Below are 22193 nucleotides of genomic sequence, written 5' to 3' on the forward strand. Positions count from 1 at the left end.
ATATGGAGTATTATTTCTCATTTTAAATTGGTGGCATAATTAATTTTTCACCATATGCTCTCAAGTTGTTTATAATATATTATCTTCTATGAGTTATAATAGAAATTTGTGTATTAACTGAACCCGAAAAAATTACTAGCTATATAACAAATATACGTATTATGTTATCAAAAAAAAAATATACGTATTCTGTTATCACATTTTTAAAGGGGGTAGTTTTTTTACGGTTTTTTCACCATATACCCCAATATTTCAAATTCACCATATGCTCCTAAGCTGTTACAAAAATTCACCATATACGCCTAATGAAAATAAAATTAGTAGACTTTGGTTAATAATACATCGAACTCACCTTAGATCTCCCCCCCCCATCCCCAAAACCATTATTCTCCTTTCTCCAGCCCCTGAAACCACTCCAAATCTCAATAACCTTATTCGTATGATTGATATTCAGGATGAGAAAAGAAAATTTAGGGTGGTTTTGGGGGTGGGAAAAAAGGAATGTGGGTGGTTTCGAGGGTAAGGGAATGTATTTAGGGTGATTTCAGTTCATAATTAACCCTAATGATTTACGAAATTAACAATCATTAGTCATCAAGGGTATATGGTGTATTTTTGTGAAACTCGGAGGTATATGATAAATTTTAAAAAGTTTAGGGGTATATGGTGAATAAACAAAAAACTTAGGGGCATATGGTGAAAAACCCGTTTTTTTATGTATAATACTACAAAAATTAACACGTTAATATATCCGTTAATTTATATATAATTTATAGTACAACATGGATATATGTATGGATATATGTATGTGTAACGGGTATAAATATATTTTTGTATTATACGTTTTATATTCATGTGTTAATTTAAATATAGTATAACACGTCGTATTTCTTAATAATATGGAAAATTTGTCAAAAATAACACCACCTTTGGCCGGTCTTCCAATAATAGTACGACCTTTTGATTATTCCAAAATAACACCACCTTTCACATGCATTTGCCAAAAATAAAACAAAAAACCAGTAACCTGTTTTTCAGGTAATCCTGGAACACGTGTCCCAATCTAACTGGTCAGTTTGATATTTTTATATTTTTTATTAAAAAAAACCTAACAAATCTAAACATTTAAAAAAAAACTTAAAAAAAAATAAATAAAATATACCCACCCTTTCACCGGCATCCACCAGACCAACCACCCTCTACTGCCGCCCACCATTTCACCATCTACCAGCCCGACCCCTTGCCTGCCAACCAACGTTAGAGCGCCGCGCCGACCACTGTCCCTCCCCTGAACCGTCGTCTCCCCCCTTGAACTGTCGAATCCCCTCCCTTTAAACCACCAACGATCTCGAAAAACCCCTTCCTTATCCCGATCTCGACCTCCCTCAGTCCCTCCACGACCACCACAATACCTTTTCCGGCCCTATCCCCCCCCCCGCACCTTTCTCGGCCCTCTCCCCTTCCCCACGCCCTGGTTTTGGCCCCAATCCCCGTCCCACAACCCGCCGATTTCATCGACCTCCAATTCCCATACCTTGAATTATATGATGGATGTGGTGGTTTAGTAATGACGGAACAAGGGTGGTTGGTACTGGTCGAAAAATGGAGGAAATGGGGAAAGGAAAGGAAGGGGAGGGTCGTGGGAGGCTGCAGATGGGGGCTAGGTTGGGGGAGGCTGGTGTAAACTGGTGAATTATGGGGCTACGCAATGGAGGGGGGCTGGGTTGGAAGGGTATTTTTTTTTTTAATTTTAAGGTTTTTTTAAAATTAATTTTTATGTTTTTCTTTTAACTTTTAAATCAAAAATAAAAATAAAAAGAATCAACCAATGAGATTGTGACACGTGTTATAGATAACCTGTAAACCAGGTTACCAACCGATTTTGTTTTATTTTTGGCAAATGCATGTGAAAGGCGGTGTTATTCTGGAATCTGGAATAATCAAAAGGTGGTGTTATTATTGGAAGACCGGCCAAAAGTGGTGTTATTTTTGAGAAATTTTCCTAATAATATCCATGTTTTAAATTTTCATGTATATCCACATTAAAAAAAAAATAAAAACACGTAAAAAAACAAATTAACACACATACATATAACCACGTAGGAAACATACCAAGTAAATTAAGAAACACATAATATATACATAACACATACAACATGTTAATGTACTTGTACATAACATTATGTATAATACATACAATAGATTAATTGTACCCGTTACACATAACAACGTGTGTTATCTATTAAAATTACATATATCCCATGTATTCATAACTAAAATATATGTACCGTATACATGACAATAATGTGTGCATGGGATACATACATTATAGTTATGAAGACATGAGATATATGTATCTTCAAACTAACACACGTACATAAAACAAAGGTAAGAAACAATAAGATGACAGATAATTTGAAATGCTTTCAAACTAACACATACAAAAGGAATGTGTCACAGAGAAATATTTAACACGTGCATTATTTTTCCTACACATACATATATCCCATGCATTAGCATGGCCGCTTGGGTACATTGCTAGAATAATCGCGATGCGTGCACAAAATTATAAGATATTTTAAATAATATATTTTCTTAATCTATGAAAATTAAGTAAATTAAACAACAGTAAAAGTACATATCTGAGAAACAAAGAATAAATACAATGGTACAACTTTTAAAAGCTACCAATAATTTTACCACCCTAAAAAAAGGTAACTCTAAGACGTTAAATACATTTGATCTTGGGGGAAAGGTTCGAAAATCTAATAGGTTAACATTAAACATTGCCAAATTTAACCAAAAATACACTATGAATAGCAAAATCAAATCATCTTCAAATGAATCTTGTACTTTGTATATTTGATATACAAATATGATCGAAGATCAAAGACAACATTTTATAAAACAATCAAGCCAAAAGTTGGTCCACGTAGAGCAACTCCATTATTGCAATACTAATCCAACCAAATTAGAGTTAATACAGTAAATTGATTGATTGTTTTTTAGTAACTTTAGAAGAAAATAAAACGAAATATAACAGATTGTCAAATACAAAATTAAAGAAAAAAACCATGACATATAATAGTGTAAATAAATTTTTGTTTATGTATGTGACTTTGGTTATCTAATTGTAAGGAACTATCAAATGTAATTTTAGATGAATTTTCCACAACTGTTATACCTTATACCAATTTAATTTTGTCAAAAATATTATATCACTCATGTTAATTTAACAACCCAAATAAATTATAATTTGTCTTGGTGCAAACATATACATACATACACTACCATATGTACATTAGTTTACTGATATTCACATAGTTTACTGATATTAATTTTTAAATAAAAGAATAGAATTTCTATTTATGCCAAGATCAAATCTATTATAATTAACTCAAATCAAACCATGAACATGAGACTTCATCATTTCAAGCAAAAATTCATGGTACCACAAAAGATAACCGCAAATTTTATTCAATTCGTCATTATCCTTTTTCAATATTCAAAGATCAAATAAATGCAATTTTGATTTCTCTTTATCAATTTTGATAGTTCCAATCATTGTATATATAGAAGATATATACATTAAAAAAAAAAAAGGAGCAAACTATTATGTTGTATGTGCATTCAATCTCTACAATATAAATTTGTACTAAAAAAATTTCTAATGGCCAAGGAAGCACTGAAAAACACAAACCTTTTGTGGTATAATCTTCTAATGACCAAGAGCATTGATTGATAGATTAATTTGAGGGTAAAGAATTCCCTTTCCTAAAAATAATATAATTTTACATTAGGATTATTCAAACAAAATATCAACATGATAAAACGATCTAGTAATTTTTAATAACAATTTTAACATAATTTTGCATAATTGAGTTGAGAAACTAACTAATTCTAAAAAAAAAAAAATCAATTGACAACATTGAGATTAAAGATATACCTCAATAGCAAAATGACTGTAATATGAAAAAAATGAAACCACAACATGAAATTAGAAGATAAAAATAAATAATAATAAGAGTTAATTTACCAAAAATTCATTGTAGTTATAGACATGGAAATGAAAATCAACAAAAAAAAAAAAAAAACCTGTCATTAGGCAGTTGAGGAACGTGGAAGCAATTTCGGTTTTCCTCATTAAGCTTTTATTTTGTTAGTTTTTTTTTAGAAAATTTGGTAAATAAGAAGAAAAAAAACTGAATTTAATATATAACGATATTATCTTCTAATACACTCTCAAATTTGATATGAGATAATAATTTTTTTATATTATAAATTGGTTTAAACACGTAGTACTATTTAATGTATAAACACAAATTAAAATTTTCCATTATATATTACTTACACATATAAATTATAGCCTCTATAATTAACGTGTTTATCGTTAAAGAGTATTTTCATTATTAGTATACAACTTTTTTTTTTTTTTTTTTTTTTTTGACAAGAAGTATACAATTTTTATAGTAATATATCAAATTATCCAAGAAATTGTGTTTCTTAAACAGTTATACAGTTATATATATCTCATGATTAACATGTGTTATAATACAAAATTAGAGAGAAATTTGAAATAAAACGTATGTTATCCATGGATATTCAAATAATACAGTTATAGTACTATATTTAACACACATACATATTTGAAATAACACGAGATTAACACGTAGTACTATATTTTTGTATTTTTGACGAGATAACACACATTGTTATGTGTATAACATGACAGATACAAAAGATTAACACGTTGTTATGTATTAGCCTATAATGTTTCAATATGCGTGCATGTGGTACATTATTATAACAACGTGTTAATTACATTAACACATGCATGGGATATCTTATCTTATAGAAGTTACATAACTTCCACTTATACTAATTTTTTTCCTAACACATAATTTTGTAGTTTACCATTGGAGATGCTCTAATACATATGTCTATCAAAATTTAATTTCTCAATGAAAAAGAAAATTGCAGCATACTTCTCTCTAAAAACAAAAAGGGAAATTTCCATTGGTACACCCGTGGTTTTGACTTTTCCCATTGTTATACTCTTAAATTTTTTCCTTGCCAACGGTACACCCGTGGTTTGGTCATTTTCCCAACCGTGACTAACACCGTTAAAAAGTATTTCATCAAGTTAAAGTAATTAAGGAAAAGACTATAATACCCTTATAAAACATTTAATGTGACGCTTTGCGTGTTGAAAATTGTTCGATTAAAGTTTTGGGAGTCATGTTAGTCCTTAAGTATCCAAATTAACCTCGAAATTAGCAAAAAAAAATGCAAATGTCTCATATGCGTGTCATAAATGTCTCGAATTTGCGTGCTGTTACTTTTTGTGATAATAATTGTTCGGTTAAGGTTTAGGGGTCATTTTGACTCTTGATGGGTCTAAATCCTCGAAATTGTCAAAAAATTAACGAAAATATATATCTCATTTTGCACGTTATGATATTTCTTATTTTTTTGTGTCATGACACGCAAAACCGCTTGCCATTTGATAAATAAACGACAAATTGACTAACCTCTTCTTCCTTTCACTGAAGATTACATTTGGAAACCTCCTCAAACCAACAGCCTACTTGAATCAGTAGCTACGAGATTCAGAGAGATCGCCATTGATAGAGAGAACAGAAGCACACTTACTCTAAAATTTCTATTGTTTACTGCGTGGCCCAGACGTGGAAAACGTTTGTTTAGCTTAACATCATCTCACTTACTCAACAAAGTTGCCAACTCAGCATGTCCCCACGTAAACATGGGCACGGGCCGTGCCCGTGCCGCCGCGGGCCATGCCTGGCCGTGCCGGGGTGGGGGCCGTGCCGTGCCGTGCTGGCTCCGCGGCGTGCCGTGCCTGAAATTGGCACACCCCAGCCCACGGCACAGCACGGCCCACGTGCCTAGCGGGCCGTGCCGTGCCGGGCCGCGGGCCAAACCGTGCCACCCTTCTTTTTTTTTTTTTTAAAAAAAAAAAATAAATGATAAAAAAACGAATTAAAAACAACAATGCATATAATAAAAAAAAAATACGAGTGCGATAATCCGAAAACACAAAAAATTGAAGAATAACTTATTTTATTATATGACGGTAGCCGGTACGAATGTACGATAATTCAATAATACAAAATTACAAAATAAGTAATGATAATTAAAAATCGTACAATAGTGTATGAATATTGAATAACTTCATTTATTATACGGAATACGAAGTTCGATAATAAAAAAAGAATACAATAGTGTATAACGTAAATATGTAATCATGTAATTATTATTGGTCGTCTTCGTCTTCGCCTTCGTCTTCATCTTCGTCTTCGTCTCCTAGAGGTTCAAGTTCATCCGCCAATTGAGTGGATTGAGAAGTATGAGAACTAAAAGAAGTCGACGTTCCTTCATCGTCGTCGTTTTGTGCATAAGTACGATCTTGAAAACGAGTTTCGGCATCCAACCAATCCTTGAAGTAAACACACATTTCTAGTGTTTCGGGTTTTAGTCTTGTTCTTCTATCGTCTAAAACTCTTCCCGACGCACTAAAAGCTCTTTCGGAGGCAACGGAGGAGACTTGGATAGCAAAAATATCACGAGCCATTGCCGACAAAATTGGATGTTTCACGGCTTGTGATTTCCACCAATCGAGGATGTCGAGGCCAAACTTCTCTTCATCGTCCATGCCTTTCATGAAGTCGTAACTTAAGTACATTTGCAACTCCGAAACATCGCTTTGTGTTCTCTTACTTGATGATGATTCCGTACCTGAAAACTTGGACATCATGTTAGCAGCTTGTGCAAATAAACCTTTGGCCCGTTTACTTACATTTTTGGATGTTTGAGAAGGGGAAAATCGAGACACGGTTCCATATTTACTTTCATAAACTCTATATAAAGAAAAAAACTCATCCGTCACCTTATTTTTAAAAGTTTCAACATCATCTTCAAAATTCATGTTACTATAATAAATATCAATTAATAAAAAGGTGCCATCATATTTTTGTCTAGGATCTAAAATAGAAGCAAAAATATAAATCATAGGAATATCGGTGTTGGAAAACGGGGGGGAAAACTAGCCGTTTTAGAGCTGTTGGAAAACGGCCAAAAACGGCTAGTTTTCCAACGGTCAAGGCACGGGCCGTGCCGTGCCGTGCCAGGCCGTGCCTGGCCGTGCCACGTGCCGTGCCGGCGGGTCGTGCCAGCGTGCCGGCCCACGTGCCGGCCACCGTGCCACTCGCCGTGCCACGGGCCGTGCCCGTGCCATAATCCAAAAAATTGTTCACGGCACGGCCCACGGCCCACAGGTGGGCCGCCGTGCCGTGCCGTGCCGCCACCCGTGCCGGAGTCGTGCCAGGCCCGTGCCGCCCGCGTGCCGGCACGGCCCGTGCCCATGTTTATCCCCACGTATGTTCATTCATCAACCCAACAAATTAAAAAGAAATCCACTAGAGCAACAGATAACGTTTTTCATAAAGAGTAACTAAATAAAGGAAATTCCTGGAAATACAAAATACTTCCTCCGTTCTGTTAATATTGCAACAATGGACCATTTGCACTATTCATCACTCTTGTTTGACCATATAATATAGATTTATATGTTAAGTAAAAAATAGTCATGTGAGATCTTATTGGATTTGTCTCATAAAATACTTTCACAATATCAACTTTTTATAATTTTTACTCTTACACAATTATAGATATTTAGCATATAAAATGTGCTTTGGGATGCGTAATTTCCTCCTTGTTGCAATATTAATAGAATGGAGGAAGTATACAAAAAGGGAAATTCCCATTGGTACACCTGTGGTTTTGACTTTTCCCATTGATACACTCCTAAATTTTTGCCTTCCCATCGGTACACTCATGGTTTGGTCTTTTTTCCAACCGTGACTAACACCATTAAAAAGAATTTCATTAAGTTAAAATAATTAAGGAAAAACCTATAATACCTCTTTTGAACATCTAATGTCTCGATTTGCGTGTCGAAAATGGTTCGGTTAAAGTTTTGGGAGTCATGTTAGTCCTTAATGGTCCAAATTAATCTCGAAATTAGCAAAAAAAAAAAAAACCACAAATGTCTCATATGCGTGTCAAAAAATGTCTCAATTTGCGTGCCGTTACTTTTTTGTGATAATAATTGTTCGATTAAGGTTTTAGGGGCCATTTTGACCCTTTATGGTTCTAAATCGAACTCGAAATTGTCAAAAAAATTAACGAAATTATCTCATTTTGCAAATCATGATATTTCTTATGTTTTTTTTATCATGACACGCAAAACGAGAAATTTTCGTTAATATTTTGACAGTTTCGAGTTTGACTTAAAGCCGTAAGGGTCAAAATGACCCATAAAACCTTAACCAAACAATTACTATCACAAAAAGTAACGACACGCAAACCGAAACATTTTTTGACACGCACATGAGACATTTGCGTTATTTTTTTTGCTAATTTTGAGGTTTAGATCCTTATGGACTCACATGACTTCCAAAACTTTAACCGAACAATTTTCGACACGCAAATCAAAACATTAAATGTTTATAAGGTGTATTATTGTCTTTTCCTTAATTATTTTAACTTAGTGAAATAGTTTTTAACGGTGTTAGTCACGGTTGGAAAAAAAATACCAAATCACGTGTGTACCATTGGGAAGACAAAAATTTAAAAGTATATTAATGGGAAAAGTCAAAACCACGGTTATACCAATAGGATTTTCCCTATAGAAAAAATATACTCATAATACTCCAAAGCTTGTAAAGGTGACAAAGGCAAAGCCTTAATTAAATAAATCTAACAAACATGTGAAGAATTTGAAACAACAATTTGAATTTGAATGTCATTACCTCCATCCTCATCCTCCTCATGACCCCATCTAAAACAAACCCAAAATAAAAACCAAAACAAAAACAGAAACTTTCACTCACTTTCTCTCTCCTCTTTTACAATTCAAAATCTCTTCTCAAAACCCCCGCTCTCTTTCCCCCTCTTCATCGGAGATCCCAAATGACGGCGGTTGCGCCGCCAGTGCTCGGCAAAGAGCTCTCCAGTCCTCCTACCGACGGTATTACAAACCTCCGATTCTCTAATCACAGTGATCATCTCCTCGTTTCTTCTTGGGACAAGGTTTTTCTTCTCTTACTTTGATTTAATTTTTCTGGGTGTTTGTTATTCTTCCATAATTTTGATTTAATTTTTCCGGGTTTTTTGTTTTTTTTGTTTGTTGTTACTTTAGACTGTTCGTTTGTATGATGCGAGTGCCAATGTGCTTCGAGGGGAGTTCAAACATGGTGGTCCTGTTCTAGATTGCTGCTTTCATGACGATACTTCTGGTTTCAGTGCCTGTGGTGATTCCACTGTTCGGCGGTGGGTGTTTTCTCTTTTAATTTTTTTGGTAATTTTTTTGAGTTTTTTTTTTTTTTTTTTTTGAATGAAATTTGATTCTAGTTTTTGAGGGTTTAATGTTGAATTAAGGGATTATAGGGTTAATATGGAAATACTTTGTAGAATTTTTGGGTGTTTTTGTTGATTTAAGTGTAGTTTTTTAGGTAATACAAGTGGAATAATGTGATATTATTGGAAAATTGGACTCTTTTTCAACGTGGGATTTGGGGTTTTATTGTCGAGTTTTGGAGAAGATAAAGTGGGAGTGTTAGGTAATGAAAATGCTTAATATGGAAAGTATTGCTTGTTAATTTTGCCCATACTTTAGGATTTGATGATTTTTCTTATACAGTATATTCTATGCTTTGGGATATGGGGTTTTCTTAGTTTTCTTAGCATGGCTGCAGTTTTTAAGTGACATTATGCAGTTGATCTCCTGCAACCGACCTTAGTTCATTTGAGTTTTGGTATGTAATTGGTGTTTGTTGTATGTTAAGTCTTGAGGATAGATCTTTTCTTCTCATTCCTTTTCTTTACTCTTGCCATTCATTGTGTCATGTTTATAGTTGTGAATATTCAAGCGTTGCTATTGCTTGTTTGATCACTGATTTTGGTGCTTGGAATTGCATGATTGGCTAATTGTAACCTTTTAAGCTTCTACTTAAGCAGTATGTCCCATTGGTATATGTCGTTGCTTTGAAAATGGTTCTCGTATCTTGTATTGACTTTTTGAGTATTTAGTAATATTCGTTCTTCTTGATTTGTGTGATTAAATGTTTAACCTGCTAGTGGATAATATTCTATCCAGCTGCCTCAATTTACCTGTCTCCTTATTCTCTTATAAGAGAGGGGAAAATATAAGGTATACAATTATATTTATGGTTTTGGACTGATTTGGTTGTTTTATGTTTTGATTTTCAGGCTTGTCTTCAACTATGGAAAAGAAGATGTGTTGGGAAAGCATGAAGCACATGTACGTTGTGTGGAGTACTCTTATGCCACAGGTATGCTGGAATTATGCTCGGAGTTCAGGCAACTAACAATTATTTATTTTCTTGCTAGTAGACAGTTATCTAAATATCTAGATCAGATAAACCTTCTGTTTTCATTTGGTGGTTTTATTTTGTCAGCTTAAATGACCAGGGTTATATCCTAGTTTTGTAGTACCTGTTTCTCGAGCTGCTTCTTACATTTTTGTGCTTTGTTGTGGTTTTTGGCTCAGCATACTAGGTTTCTACGTAGGGTTGAGCTAAGTGGGGTCATGATTTGTCAGCAGCTAGTCACACTGCTCAGAGTTCAGGATAGATTCTTGAGTGATTGAGATTCTGGTCACTGTTTTGTTCTTACAATGATATATAGCATAGTCGTGATTTGTTTTGTTTTTCAATTAGTGTAAGGTTTAATTTATTCTGATTAGGTATTCTATGTTGATTTTCCTCTTTGTCAAAACCTTGGCTTAATGTAGTTAGCTAGTGAAGCTAAAAACTCAATCATCTCACTTATCAGAACACTATGTTTGCATCTTAGTTGCTTGATGATGTAATTACCTCAAACCATAAGTTGATTGAGGATTAAATATTGATATCTCTTGGAATGGTGATGTCCATAGTTTCTGCAAGAGCATGTAACTTGTATATTATTGACAGTTTGTTGCACCGTTTTCTGTTTGAGCTTGTGCCATTAACTATGACTTACCTTGCTATTGTTCAGGGCAATTGATATCAGGTAGCTGGGATAAAACAATAAAGTGTTGGGATCCCAGAGGTGCAAGTGGGCAAGAGCGTACACTTGTTGGAACATATGCTCAACCAGAACGTGTTTATTCTATGTCTCTTGTTGGTCACAGATTGGTAGTAGCAACTGCAGGCAGACATGTGAATGTCTATGATTTGCGAAATATGTCTCAGCCTGAACAACGCAGGGAGTCTTCATTGAAATATCAGACTAGATGTGTGCGTTGTTACCCCAATGGAACAGGTATGGACAAGTGCTAGATTTAAAGTTGTTTTTATTGCTTGTAATGCATAATTATGAACTTTTGAGTTTAAGAGAAAATTACCTAGGAAAAAAAGAAGCAAGTAATTATGTTTTGGTATAAGAGGTTAAGAGCTGAGGATGAGTTCTCACGCTAATAGCTATTTAGATAGCATCACGTTAATGATGCGGTAGCCTTTTGAGATCAGATGAGGTCATGTCCTCATCTCTAATATACTATACACCTGATATGCCTAGGATAATTCAAATTGATATATTGATTAGAATGATAACGAAGTTGCCATGTTGTTTTGACTTTTGAGTGTCAAATAACCTGGAGGAAACCAAAGAGTTGATATGCCAAAAAAAATTAAAACTAACTTAAATCTACTCTTTTAAGTATTCAAACTTTTATAGGGTATTAGATTTGCTGAATATTGTAAGTTGGTTTATTGTAAGTTGGTTTTTGGGGTTATAAACTGAAGGATAATTCTCAAGTTATGGTGATAACTCTAGTCATGTTTTGACCTATTGGATAGGTTATGCTCTGAGCTCAGTGGAAGGTCGTGTAGCAATGGAATTTTTTGATCTTTCTGATGCTGGTCAAACAAAGAAGTGAGTTCAATCCTTTTGTTCATCCTTTATTAGTGTATTGTATGCTTCTTTACTGAGTTTTTTTTTCTCTGTAGTTTGCTCATGATAGCCCAAACTCAATGTGGCTTATTGGTGATTGTGTAATATGTGTTGCCCCATAAAAAGTGTTTGAAACAGAAGTTTTAAGTGCGGAAATTGCTTGGATTTTCTAAAACCACTTAATGGATCCATTAGATTCTCTCCCCCCCCCCCCCCCCCCCCCCCCATTGTCTCTCTTCTTCTAGAGCCTTGATTGTGGTCCACTGTTGGTTTAGCCAGCTTCAGTTGATGTGGGGTGACCCTTAACTGTTTTTGAATAAGAGTATGTGACTGAAAAGATATGCTTATCACTTTTATTAGTCAAGTTATACATAATGCTCATGCTTTCTTATCACTTTTATCTTTGACATCCACGTAGCTGATGGTTAAAGTTTTGCAGATATGCTTTCAAATGCCATCGGAAGTCAGAGGCTGGAAGAGATATTGTTTACCCTGTAAATGCCATTGCCTTCCATCCAATGTAAGTTGTTGATGATATTCCATGTTTAGAATTAGGCTATGATCCCCACTTGTTGAATTTATGATGCCCATTTAGGATCTTATGACAAACAAGAGAACTTGTTTAATGTGTACATATGGAGTAACTAAAGATATTTGAAAACAACCTGTTTTATTTAATTGTTGGAAATCTATAAAATATTTGTTCAACACCTGTTATTTTCTCTATGGAGAGCTATATGATCTACTTGGCGAGTTACTGAATGTGCTCATGTGCATGAGAATGTAGCACTTTTATTCTCATTTTATTTAGTATATCATTGTAGGACTGAAAGATTTGATGTAGTGTGTTAGACGTACTAAGATTTTTGAAGTTGACATTAGCAAATTAGTGATTGTTCTTTTCTTAAGGGAAAATTTTTAATTTCTACGAAGTATAATTTTATAAAATAATGTATTCTGATAGAGTTTATTACTCAATTTTGATGCCCTTGATGGACATCTTTGTTCATTATTCCTAAACAACACTACATGTATTAGATTTATATCTTTCTCAATTTTCACAATTTCACCAAGAGTATTTGTAGCTATTCACCTAGTTTTATAGAGCTGTGCATTCAGTGTAAAAATTCTAGTAAATAATCACGCCAGTCTATATCTCTATGAAATTACGGTATATATATGAGTTGAAGATGCTGGTGAAGTAATGATTTAAAGATGTATTAGACAATCAAACACTGCTTCACAAGACAAGGTTTATAGGAAGCTTTTGCATGGTATGATCATAGTACATTTGATTTAAGCATGTAATCTAGACATCAGACATGATTTTTTCAGACTGAAAAAATTGTATACTTGTTTGTAGGTCTTTGGATGAGAAGCTTGAGTTTTGATTAAAACATTTGTTTGAGAAAGTGGTTAATCCTTTATAATGAATCTTTTCTTGCTTGTTTGTATTCAAGAAGTTACAGCAGTGGTGCATGGTGCTTTTTGTTTTTTATTTATAACATTTATAGATTTATATGATGTTCATATGCTTTGCAGCTATGGAACATTTGCAACTGGAGGTTGTGATGGAATTGTGAATGTGTGGGATGGAAACAACAAGAAGAGACTTTATCAGGTACATATGATGACTTATAGCTCAGCTCTGTAAATTCATCTTTACCTTCAATAACATATTTAATCTTTATTTATCTTGAATTCAGTATGTGAAGTATCCTTCAAGCATCTCTGCATTATCATTTAGCAGAGACGGTCGTCTCCTAGCTGTTGCGTCTAGTTATACCTACGAGGAAGGAGAGAAACCGTAAGACAATGACACTTTGCTCTCTTTCTATGTCTGGTCGCTTTTGATTGCTCATTGACATTTACATGTTTATGCTTGTTTTGCAGTCATGAGCCTGATTCAATATTTATTCGAAGTGTGAATGAAGTTGAAGTCAAACCAAAGCCTAAAGTATATGCTAACCCCCCTGCTTGAATGAGTTGAGCAGCTTTGCTCGACCTCTTTTAGTGTTTTAAATCATTTAGGTATAGCTTTACACTGCTTTGCTTCTTGATACCCAAAGAAGCGTATGTGATCAAGATGTAAAAGGGATTGCAGTTTGTAGTTGCTCGATTCCGAATTCAGGACTGTCTTGCATGATAATATGATATAATTGTACAATTGCATCTCTTATATTTTTTGTTTAAGCACAGCCTATTTTCTTGAAAAATCTGTTTGCGGTTTCAACAAATTGAAGAACCTTCCACCCTTTGATCCTCTAAACTGAATCAATTCTTGGTTAAATTTAGCATGCCAAATATAATAAAATCAATTCAAACCAAAACAATCCTAAGGATAAACTTTGGAGATTTTATTTTTGAATAAATAACCTCATGATCTATCATCACATCTACAAAGTTTGTTCAAATTAGTGTGTAGAACACAAGGAACACATTTTCTCTTTTGAAGCCTCTTCCTTTATTGGAGATTTGGAGTTGTAGATAAATATTTAGGCATACTTTATAGTAGGACACAAAAGATTACAAATAGGGTTTAATGTTTAATGGTGCAACGAAGCAATCATATCATCATATGGTACAAAAGTTTACCCATCATACAATAATTAATCAATAGTTCAAATCATTTTACAAAATATTAGGGACTTAAGAAGTAGTTAACTCAAATTCTCATCCTAGCAATTCCATTGGGACAAATCTAAACTAGTACATAAAAGCAATGAATCTATCTAGAAAGTAGTTAATAAAACCCCCAAGCCAAATCATAATACACTGTTTTAATTAGCTTTAGAGAGATGATACCAACACAACAAAAGTCTAACTCAAAACCTTGTAAAATACAAACCAAAATTTAAAGTCTAAAGCAAATAAAATCACTTCAATCAAAACAAATACAAGTTGGAACCATCACGCCTCAAAACAAAACTTAAGTTTAAATCTCAAATCGGAAGAAATCGACAGTAATTGTGATGTCTTAATACATATATGGTTACATAAACTTAGTTGCTGGTCAACTTAGTTATTGGGCTTAGTATTTTAAGGCTATTCTATGGGAAGAAAAAACTTTTGTTATTAAAAAAATGTTAATGTTCTTGTTGCTTGAGATTAGGCTAAAAGTTTCGTGGCATTGGTTTGAAGGATGAAATCTCTTGGAATAAGGCTGTATTGGGAAGATTGGTGACGCCAGTGGCTATGAAAGCATTGGGTGAAGGGGAGTGACTGATTAGGTAATTCTCCACTTAGAACTTCTAGTTGCATTGGAGTTGAAAAATGTAGCAAAGTGAAAAAGGAGTTATAGGAGGGTTTCTTGCAACTGAATATATGTTGGGCATGTGTATAAGGTTTCCAAGGGCTATAATTGGATGCACATGCTAAGTCTTGCAGTGCTCTAGTGTGATTAGGTGTGGAATGGATACAAAATTTCAAAGTACTATTTTATAGCTTGGCTGACTACACTGAACAAAATAAGTACCATAGACAAGCTTGTCAAGTTTACTAGTTTAGCATATATAGTAAAGCTCACTGTTTACTACCTGGTCTACATGAAGAATCAAATTCTCATTTATTCTTCCAATGTCCTTATGCTAAGTTTTTCTATAAGATTGTATGTGTTTGAGTGGGAGTCAGTGTCGGAGCCAGGAATTTCAAGTCAGGGGGAAATTGGACACCGCTTAGTTTTTGATAAAAATGTTAGAACAAATAGGGATTACCTGGTAAAAAAAAATAAATAAATAAAAAGGTTATATACCAATTCTTCCTCCATAAAACAATTATTTTAAATCAATATATGGAGCAATGGTTAAGAAAAGAAAAAAAAAAGAGAAAAGAAAAAAAAAACAGAAAATAATAAAGAAAGTAAAATAGCTTTAAATATAAATAAATATATGGAGCTATCCTTTTTTTTTTTTTAAAAAAAAAAAGTGTATATGGATCTAAAGCGATTGTTAAGGAAAAAAAACCTAAATAAAATGGATTCAGCAAGGATCGAATCTCACCCTAGTCCTTTTGAAAAAAAAAGCTCATCTTACTAACTAAGTAGACAATAAGTAATTGTTTGATAAATGTTGCGGGTTTAAACTTATACTCCTTATATAGTTATTTTGTAATTATTCGAAAAATAAGAGTTTTAATCGGGGTTTGATCACGTGATCACAAGCTCCTCAATTACAAAGGCCGAGCAAAACTATCAAAGAATCCGAAAATTTAATCTGGAAATTATGTATATCCGATCCGGAAAAATCGGATATCGAACATCCAAAATTTGAATTTCGGATATTTGATATCCGAAAAAAGTCGAAAAATCACGTAATGTTACAGATTTTTTTGTTGAAGAACTGCTTCCCTCAAAGGCCTAAGCCCAAACCAGCTAAAGCTAATCAAAAACTCCCTCAATTCCACCGCCTCTCTACTCACTATCTCTTTCTAAATTTCTCTCCTTCAATTTCCGCATCTAATTTCTCTGTCCTTTAATATCTTCATCCATCTCTTTTCATCTTCTCGAATATGGATCTTAATTTCTCAGATCTCACCAAATATGATTTTTCTTATCATATACTCCCTCCATTTTTTTTTAAAATGCAGCACTTTCCTTTTATGGATGTTTTTTTATAATGCATCACTTCCTTATTTGGTAAATTTATACTCCCTCCGTTTCATAATGTTAGTCCCATATACTTTTTTTGGTCGTTTCAAAAAGATATACTCATATTGAATATGTTTCATTTATAACTTAATTTTTTTTGGAATTAATAAGTTGTGAATTGATGACATGACTCTAAATAAGGAAATCTTTACCTTAAATTATGCAATTATGACTTGTGATTTCCTAATAAAAAATTTAAAATGCTAAATAAGGTAAACTAATTATGAATTATGTTGTACTTTAATGTTAGCTTCCAAATATATTTCTTTTCTTATTTTATGTGATTGATTTCATATGGGACTAACATTATGAAACGGAGAGAGTACTATATTTTATCATTTCTCTCTCTTACTTTAAACCCCACTTAAATTATTTTATCATTTCACTCTCCTCCATGGTCCCCACTTATATAATAAAAATATTTACTCTCCCTCACATTCTTTGGTCCCATCTTACTTTTATTATAATAAATTATTCACCTACTCACAATATTATATTAACCTCCTAAAGCTCCGCGCATCACCAAGTGATACAAATAAAAAAAATGAAGGGAGTAACTAATATATAAAGCTAAACTTCTAGTCAGAGCACGAGATAGCGACACTTGGCGTTCTAATTTTCCGCCAAGTGTCAACGCCAAGTGTCGCGCCACCTAAGCAAATTATCATATTATACCTTGATACCTCTCACGTTAGACAAGCAAATGTAAGATAGATTTTATAGGATAAAAAAGTTATTTAGAGTTTTATTTTGATAGGATTTCTAATTTTCCATGGAATAAAATAGATTATAACTTTCAAAAAATATCTTATACGAAGTATATAAAATTCGATAAAGTTAAACTTTTAGCCAGGTCACGATAAATCTGTTTAGGATAAAATTTATTAGAGTTTTACCTCTCAAGCTAGATAAGGTAAGCAAATATAAGATATTTAGAGTTTTATTTCTGATAGGATTTCTAATTTTCCATACGAATAAAATGGATTATAACATTCAAAAAATATCTTATATATAATATTCGATATAGTTAAACTTTTAGCCAGGTCACGGTAAATTGCAAATAATAATACAACCTTTGGCCTGTTCTTTTAAAACAATACAACCTTTCGATTATTTATTAATATTACAACCTTTGGGTATGTTGAATTTTAACAGGAAAAAATACTTGTAACCTGTTGGACTGGTTACCCATGACGCGTGTCACCATGTAATTGGTTTAAAATAAAAAAAATAAAATTTTAAATAAAATTGTTTAATTAACTTTTAATTTTTTTATTAAAATAATTTTAATTAAATCTTTCAAAAAAAATTAATTAAAAAAATAATAATCCACCCACCACCTCTCCCCTGTTTTCTTCACTCCCTACCATCACCTCACAACTCCACGTCCTTAGTCCATCACTGCCACCACCGCCGCCACAATCAACACCACCTCCAAGCACCATCGATCATCATCCCATGAATCCCCTCGCCCACATCCACAACAACTCTCATCATCTTTGCCACGCCAACAACAACAAGCAGAGCAGCCACCACGTACTGCAGCCTCCAATCGCCACCAATCACCACCAACAACCACTAACCTCAAACCACATATCCCCTGCATCATAGCAGCTCCACCACCACACAAACTTGCATCCACCAGCCACCAAATCTTCTCCCTCACTCATCCAGCATCGACCACATCCAGCTTCAGCACCTCTTCACTTCGCAAACTCCGGTGACCAACATTTTTAACTTCAATCCTGCAATTACATACCCCACACTAGTCTCTCACCTTCCTGCAACAACACCTACTCTACCACCATTTACAGCTCTCACCGTTGTAACAAAATCGAGCAGCGAACCACATGACCACCTTCCCTAGCCGCACCATCAATAGCAACTAGCCGGCAACAATTCTCAACTATTGTACCATTGCAACCGCATAATATACGAGCCTCAAATAAGCCCCAATTTGTTTGGAACTGTTCGCGGGCGCGCATCCACACATCACGGCTTTGATTTGATGCTCGATGATTGTTGTTGAGGATGAATTGTGGTGATTCAATGATAATGACTAATGGTGGAGCTTGGTGAAGTGCGGTGGAATCAAGGCTGCGGTGGATTAGGGTTTCGTTTAAATGGGTGGCACAACGAGTAAGAGGAGGTCGTGGTAACAAGGGGTAGGATGGTGGCGTGACAGGTAAGGAGAGGTCAAGGTGAGCTGGACGCCGGCCATCCGGTTTTAGGCTGGGGGAGAGGGGAGTTGTGTAAAGGGGAGGTGGAGAAGAAATGGTGAAGGTTGTAGCAGGTGGATTTTTTTAAAATATAATATTTATAAAAGTTATTTTATTATTTAATATATTTTAAAAATCAAAAATATGAAATAAATTTTAAAAAATCAAATTTAATTAACAAAACCAATAAAATAACGACGTGTGGCATGGTAACCTGTAAAAACAGGTTACCAACCGGTTTTTGCTTGTTAAAATTCAACTCCCCCCAAAGGTTGTAATAGTAATATATAATCGAAGGTTGTATTATTAGAAAAGAACCGGCCAAAGGTTGTATTATTATTTGCAATTTTTCCTAAAATTTATTAGAGTTTTACCTCTCAAGCTAGATAAGATAAGCCAATGTAAGGGCCTGTTCACATTTACTGAATTGAACTGAACTGATTGGAGCTGATCTGAACTGAACTGAATTGAGCTGAAATGAATATTTTATGAGAGAAGGAAACTAAGATCTAAACTGAACTGAACTAATTGGAGATGAACTGAACTGATTGGAGTTGAATTGAACTGAACTGAAATTAAGTATATATGAACAAGCCCTAAGATATTTAGAGTTTTATTTCTGATAGGATTTCTAATTTTCCATACGAATAAAGTAGATTATAAATTTAAAAAAATATCTTATATATAATATTCGATATAGCTAAACTTTTTGCTAGCTAGATCGATAAATTTGTTTAGGATAAAAAATTATTAGAGTTTCATTTTCTATCAAATCAAATAATAATTGGTATGAATAAAAATCCTAAGCAAAGGCAAACAATTTTATTAATTACTACTCCATGGGCGAGAATCAAACCTAGGTCACCCGAATGACTGGCCCGGATACTTAAGAGTATACTACAATGACCTTGATAAAGCTGTTAAAGAATTCAAAGCAATTGTTGATGTATGTTGGGCATGTGTATAAGGTTTCCAAGGGCTATAATTGGATGCACATGCAAAGTCTTGCAGTGCTCTAGTGTGATTAGGTGTGGAATGGATACAAAATTCCAAAGTACTCTTTTATAGCTTGGCTGACTAAACTGAACAAAATAAAAACCATAGACAAGCTTGTCAAGTTTAGCATACGTAGTAAAGCTCAAATTCCCCACAGCAGCTTCGGGGAACTTAGTGCGCCAAGAGTCATTGCAGCAGAAATGGTCCAGCCTTTCTCGAATAAGAGTCCTCTCTGTAAGCCCTTTCTCCCAAGTGAAGCTCTGCCTAGAACAACCAAGGTCATGTAAATTCGTATCTTGAAGAGCTTCTCTAAAACCAGTAATTGCTCATCGCCTCTCATTATCAACTCCTCCCTCTTTCTCTTCATAGCTTAAAATCTCATTAAAATCACCCCAATCAAAATCGGCCCATCATAAGAATCACATAAGAGTCGTAGGAGTTGCCAAGTTTTATCTTTATTTGCCGTTTCCGGCCAGCCATATATGCTAACAAAACGCCTCACCCCTATCACCATCCACAATATCACCACAAATATGATTCTTCTAGAAGGAGATTAAAGAAAAATTAATTTTTTCACTTTTCCAGTACAAACACAAGCCTCCTGATAAACCAACACTACCAACACCAAAAGAACAATCATAAACAATACGTGACTTCAAATTTTCAGACTCACCTTTATTAATTTTGGTCTCTGATAGGTCTAATTTATGTAGTATTTTACCCCCGTCCCTTGGTCATTATTAGTAGTGTTTTTGGCTCTTTAGAGCCATTTTTATTACTAATATGTGTTTTCTAGTGTTTTCGTAGTTTTGGTTGAGTTTTGTAGGGAATTGCACCTTTGGAGTACTTTCTCGGGATTTTATGGAGCAACTACGAGCATTGGAGGAGCACGGCCATCTTTCGTAGCCCAAGATCGGTTAGAGTAATCAAACCGGTGAATAAGGGCTCGACTTGTGTGAAAACGAGGCATTTGGACCGAATGATTAAAGCCCCAAAGAGGATATTTGGTTTGGGCCAAGTTACGAGCCTAAACGAGGAGTCCAAGCGGCCCAAGGGTGTCTGCCCGATGGTCCGCCCGATGGTCCGCCCGATGGCGCGCCCGATCGAGCAAAGAAGACTTATATCGCAACAAAAAGGCGCGCCCGGTCGGGCGGTGTGGCGCCCGGTCGGGCGCGTGTCTCTGATAGATCTTTTAAGCATCGTTTAGTTTGTTTTAGTTTAGGATTCTTGCTTATTATAAATATGTTTTTGTTAAGCAAGTTGAGGATCTTCTTTTTTTTGACACTTCGTTATTCTTCCTTTACTTTTGTAATTCTTTCTCTTAGATTTTCTCTCTCTACTTAAGCTTATTTTCTCTCTCTACACTATATACTTTGTTCTTTACTCAACTCTTTATTCTGATTACTTTGGTAACGATTTCTTTTCTCTTAATCTCAGTTATTTATTTTATTCCTTCTATCATGTTTTATTTTATTGCTTTGATTAGTTTAGATTTAATTATGTGTGAGTAGTTCTTTTTCTAGGGTTTATGGGGATCCATAATTAATATGAAGGGATAATTTGTTATTATTGATTATTGATGTTGCATGGTTATTTCTTATTGAATTGTTTAATTCTTTGCAATTAGATTATGAATCGAGCAGATGTAATTTGATTGTGAATGTTTAGCAATATTGAATTGATGAATCGAGCAGATGTTAATTTGATATTAAAGGCTATTTTCAATAGGAACTTAGATCTAGTAAATTGCGAGAGCCTGTTAGATCTATGCTGGTTAATAAATTGCGAGAGCCTGTTAATCATGTTATTTGTGCAATGTTGATTGATTGATTGTTATGTTTTATCCCGGAATATTAATTATTGGTGAACCTGTGACCCTAGGCCTTCTTATATCTGATTTTCGCCTTAAACTTAATCTTCGTAGTATAGTTTCATATTATAACAACAATTTGGTTACCTTGATAATTTAGACTATATTAATTAATTAGGAGTAGAAAGACCAGTTTCCCTGTGGATTCGACCCTACTTCCCTATCTACTTTAGTTAGAGGATTTAGGTAATACTTTTGATTAGGTGATACGACTTTAGCCTGTCAAAATTTGGCGCCGTTGCCGGGGAAACGGTTATATTTTTTATTTCTAATTGTTTTTGTAGGCTAGATTATTTTCCTTCGTCCCGGAGAACATAAGTTTTTTGGGACAGTTCTCATATCTGTTGTCTAGTTCTTTGTTTATGCCCAGGTGTTCCAGATCAGGCTACATTCCTTTCGATCCTGAGATCGAGCGCTCTTTCCATAGGCAAAAGAATTTATACAAGCAAATACTGGCGAGTTCTGGTGGTGAAATTCCTAGAGACCC

General features: G+C 34.3%; 1 protein-coding gene across 1 annotated transcript; it reads left to right on the forward strand.

The window, feature by feature from the left end:
- The first annotated feature begins 8879 nt into the window (after positions 1-8879).
- LOC145611926 (mitotic checkpoint protein BUB3.2-like) lies at positions 8880-14125 on the forward strand. The gene is made up of 9 exons (XM_081667306.1): positions 8880-9111; positions 9221-9351; positions 10291-10373; positions 11080-11346; positions 11883-11958; positions 12416-12496; positions 13519-13597; positions 13683-13783; positions 13870-14125. Exons 1-9 carry the CDS (start codon positions 8992-8994, stop codon positions 13955-13957), a joined length of 1026 nt encoding a protein of 341 aa, XP_081523432.1. The 5' UTR covers positions 8880-8991; the 3' UTR covers positions 13958-14125.
- The last annotated feature ends 8068 nt before the right edge of the window (positions 14126-22193 follow it).

The sequence above is a fragment of the Chenopodium album genome, chromosome 24 (assembly GCF_948465745.1).
Source record: "Chenopodium album chromosome 24, dcCheAlbu1.1, whole genome shotgun sequence".
In the NCBI taxonomy this organism is placed as follows: Eukaryota; Viridiplantae; Streptophyta; class Magnoliopsida; order Caryophyllales; family Amaranthaceae; genus Chenopodium; species Chenopodium album.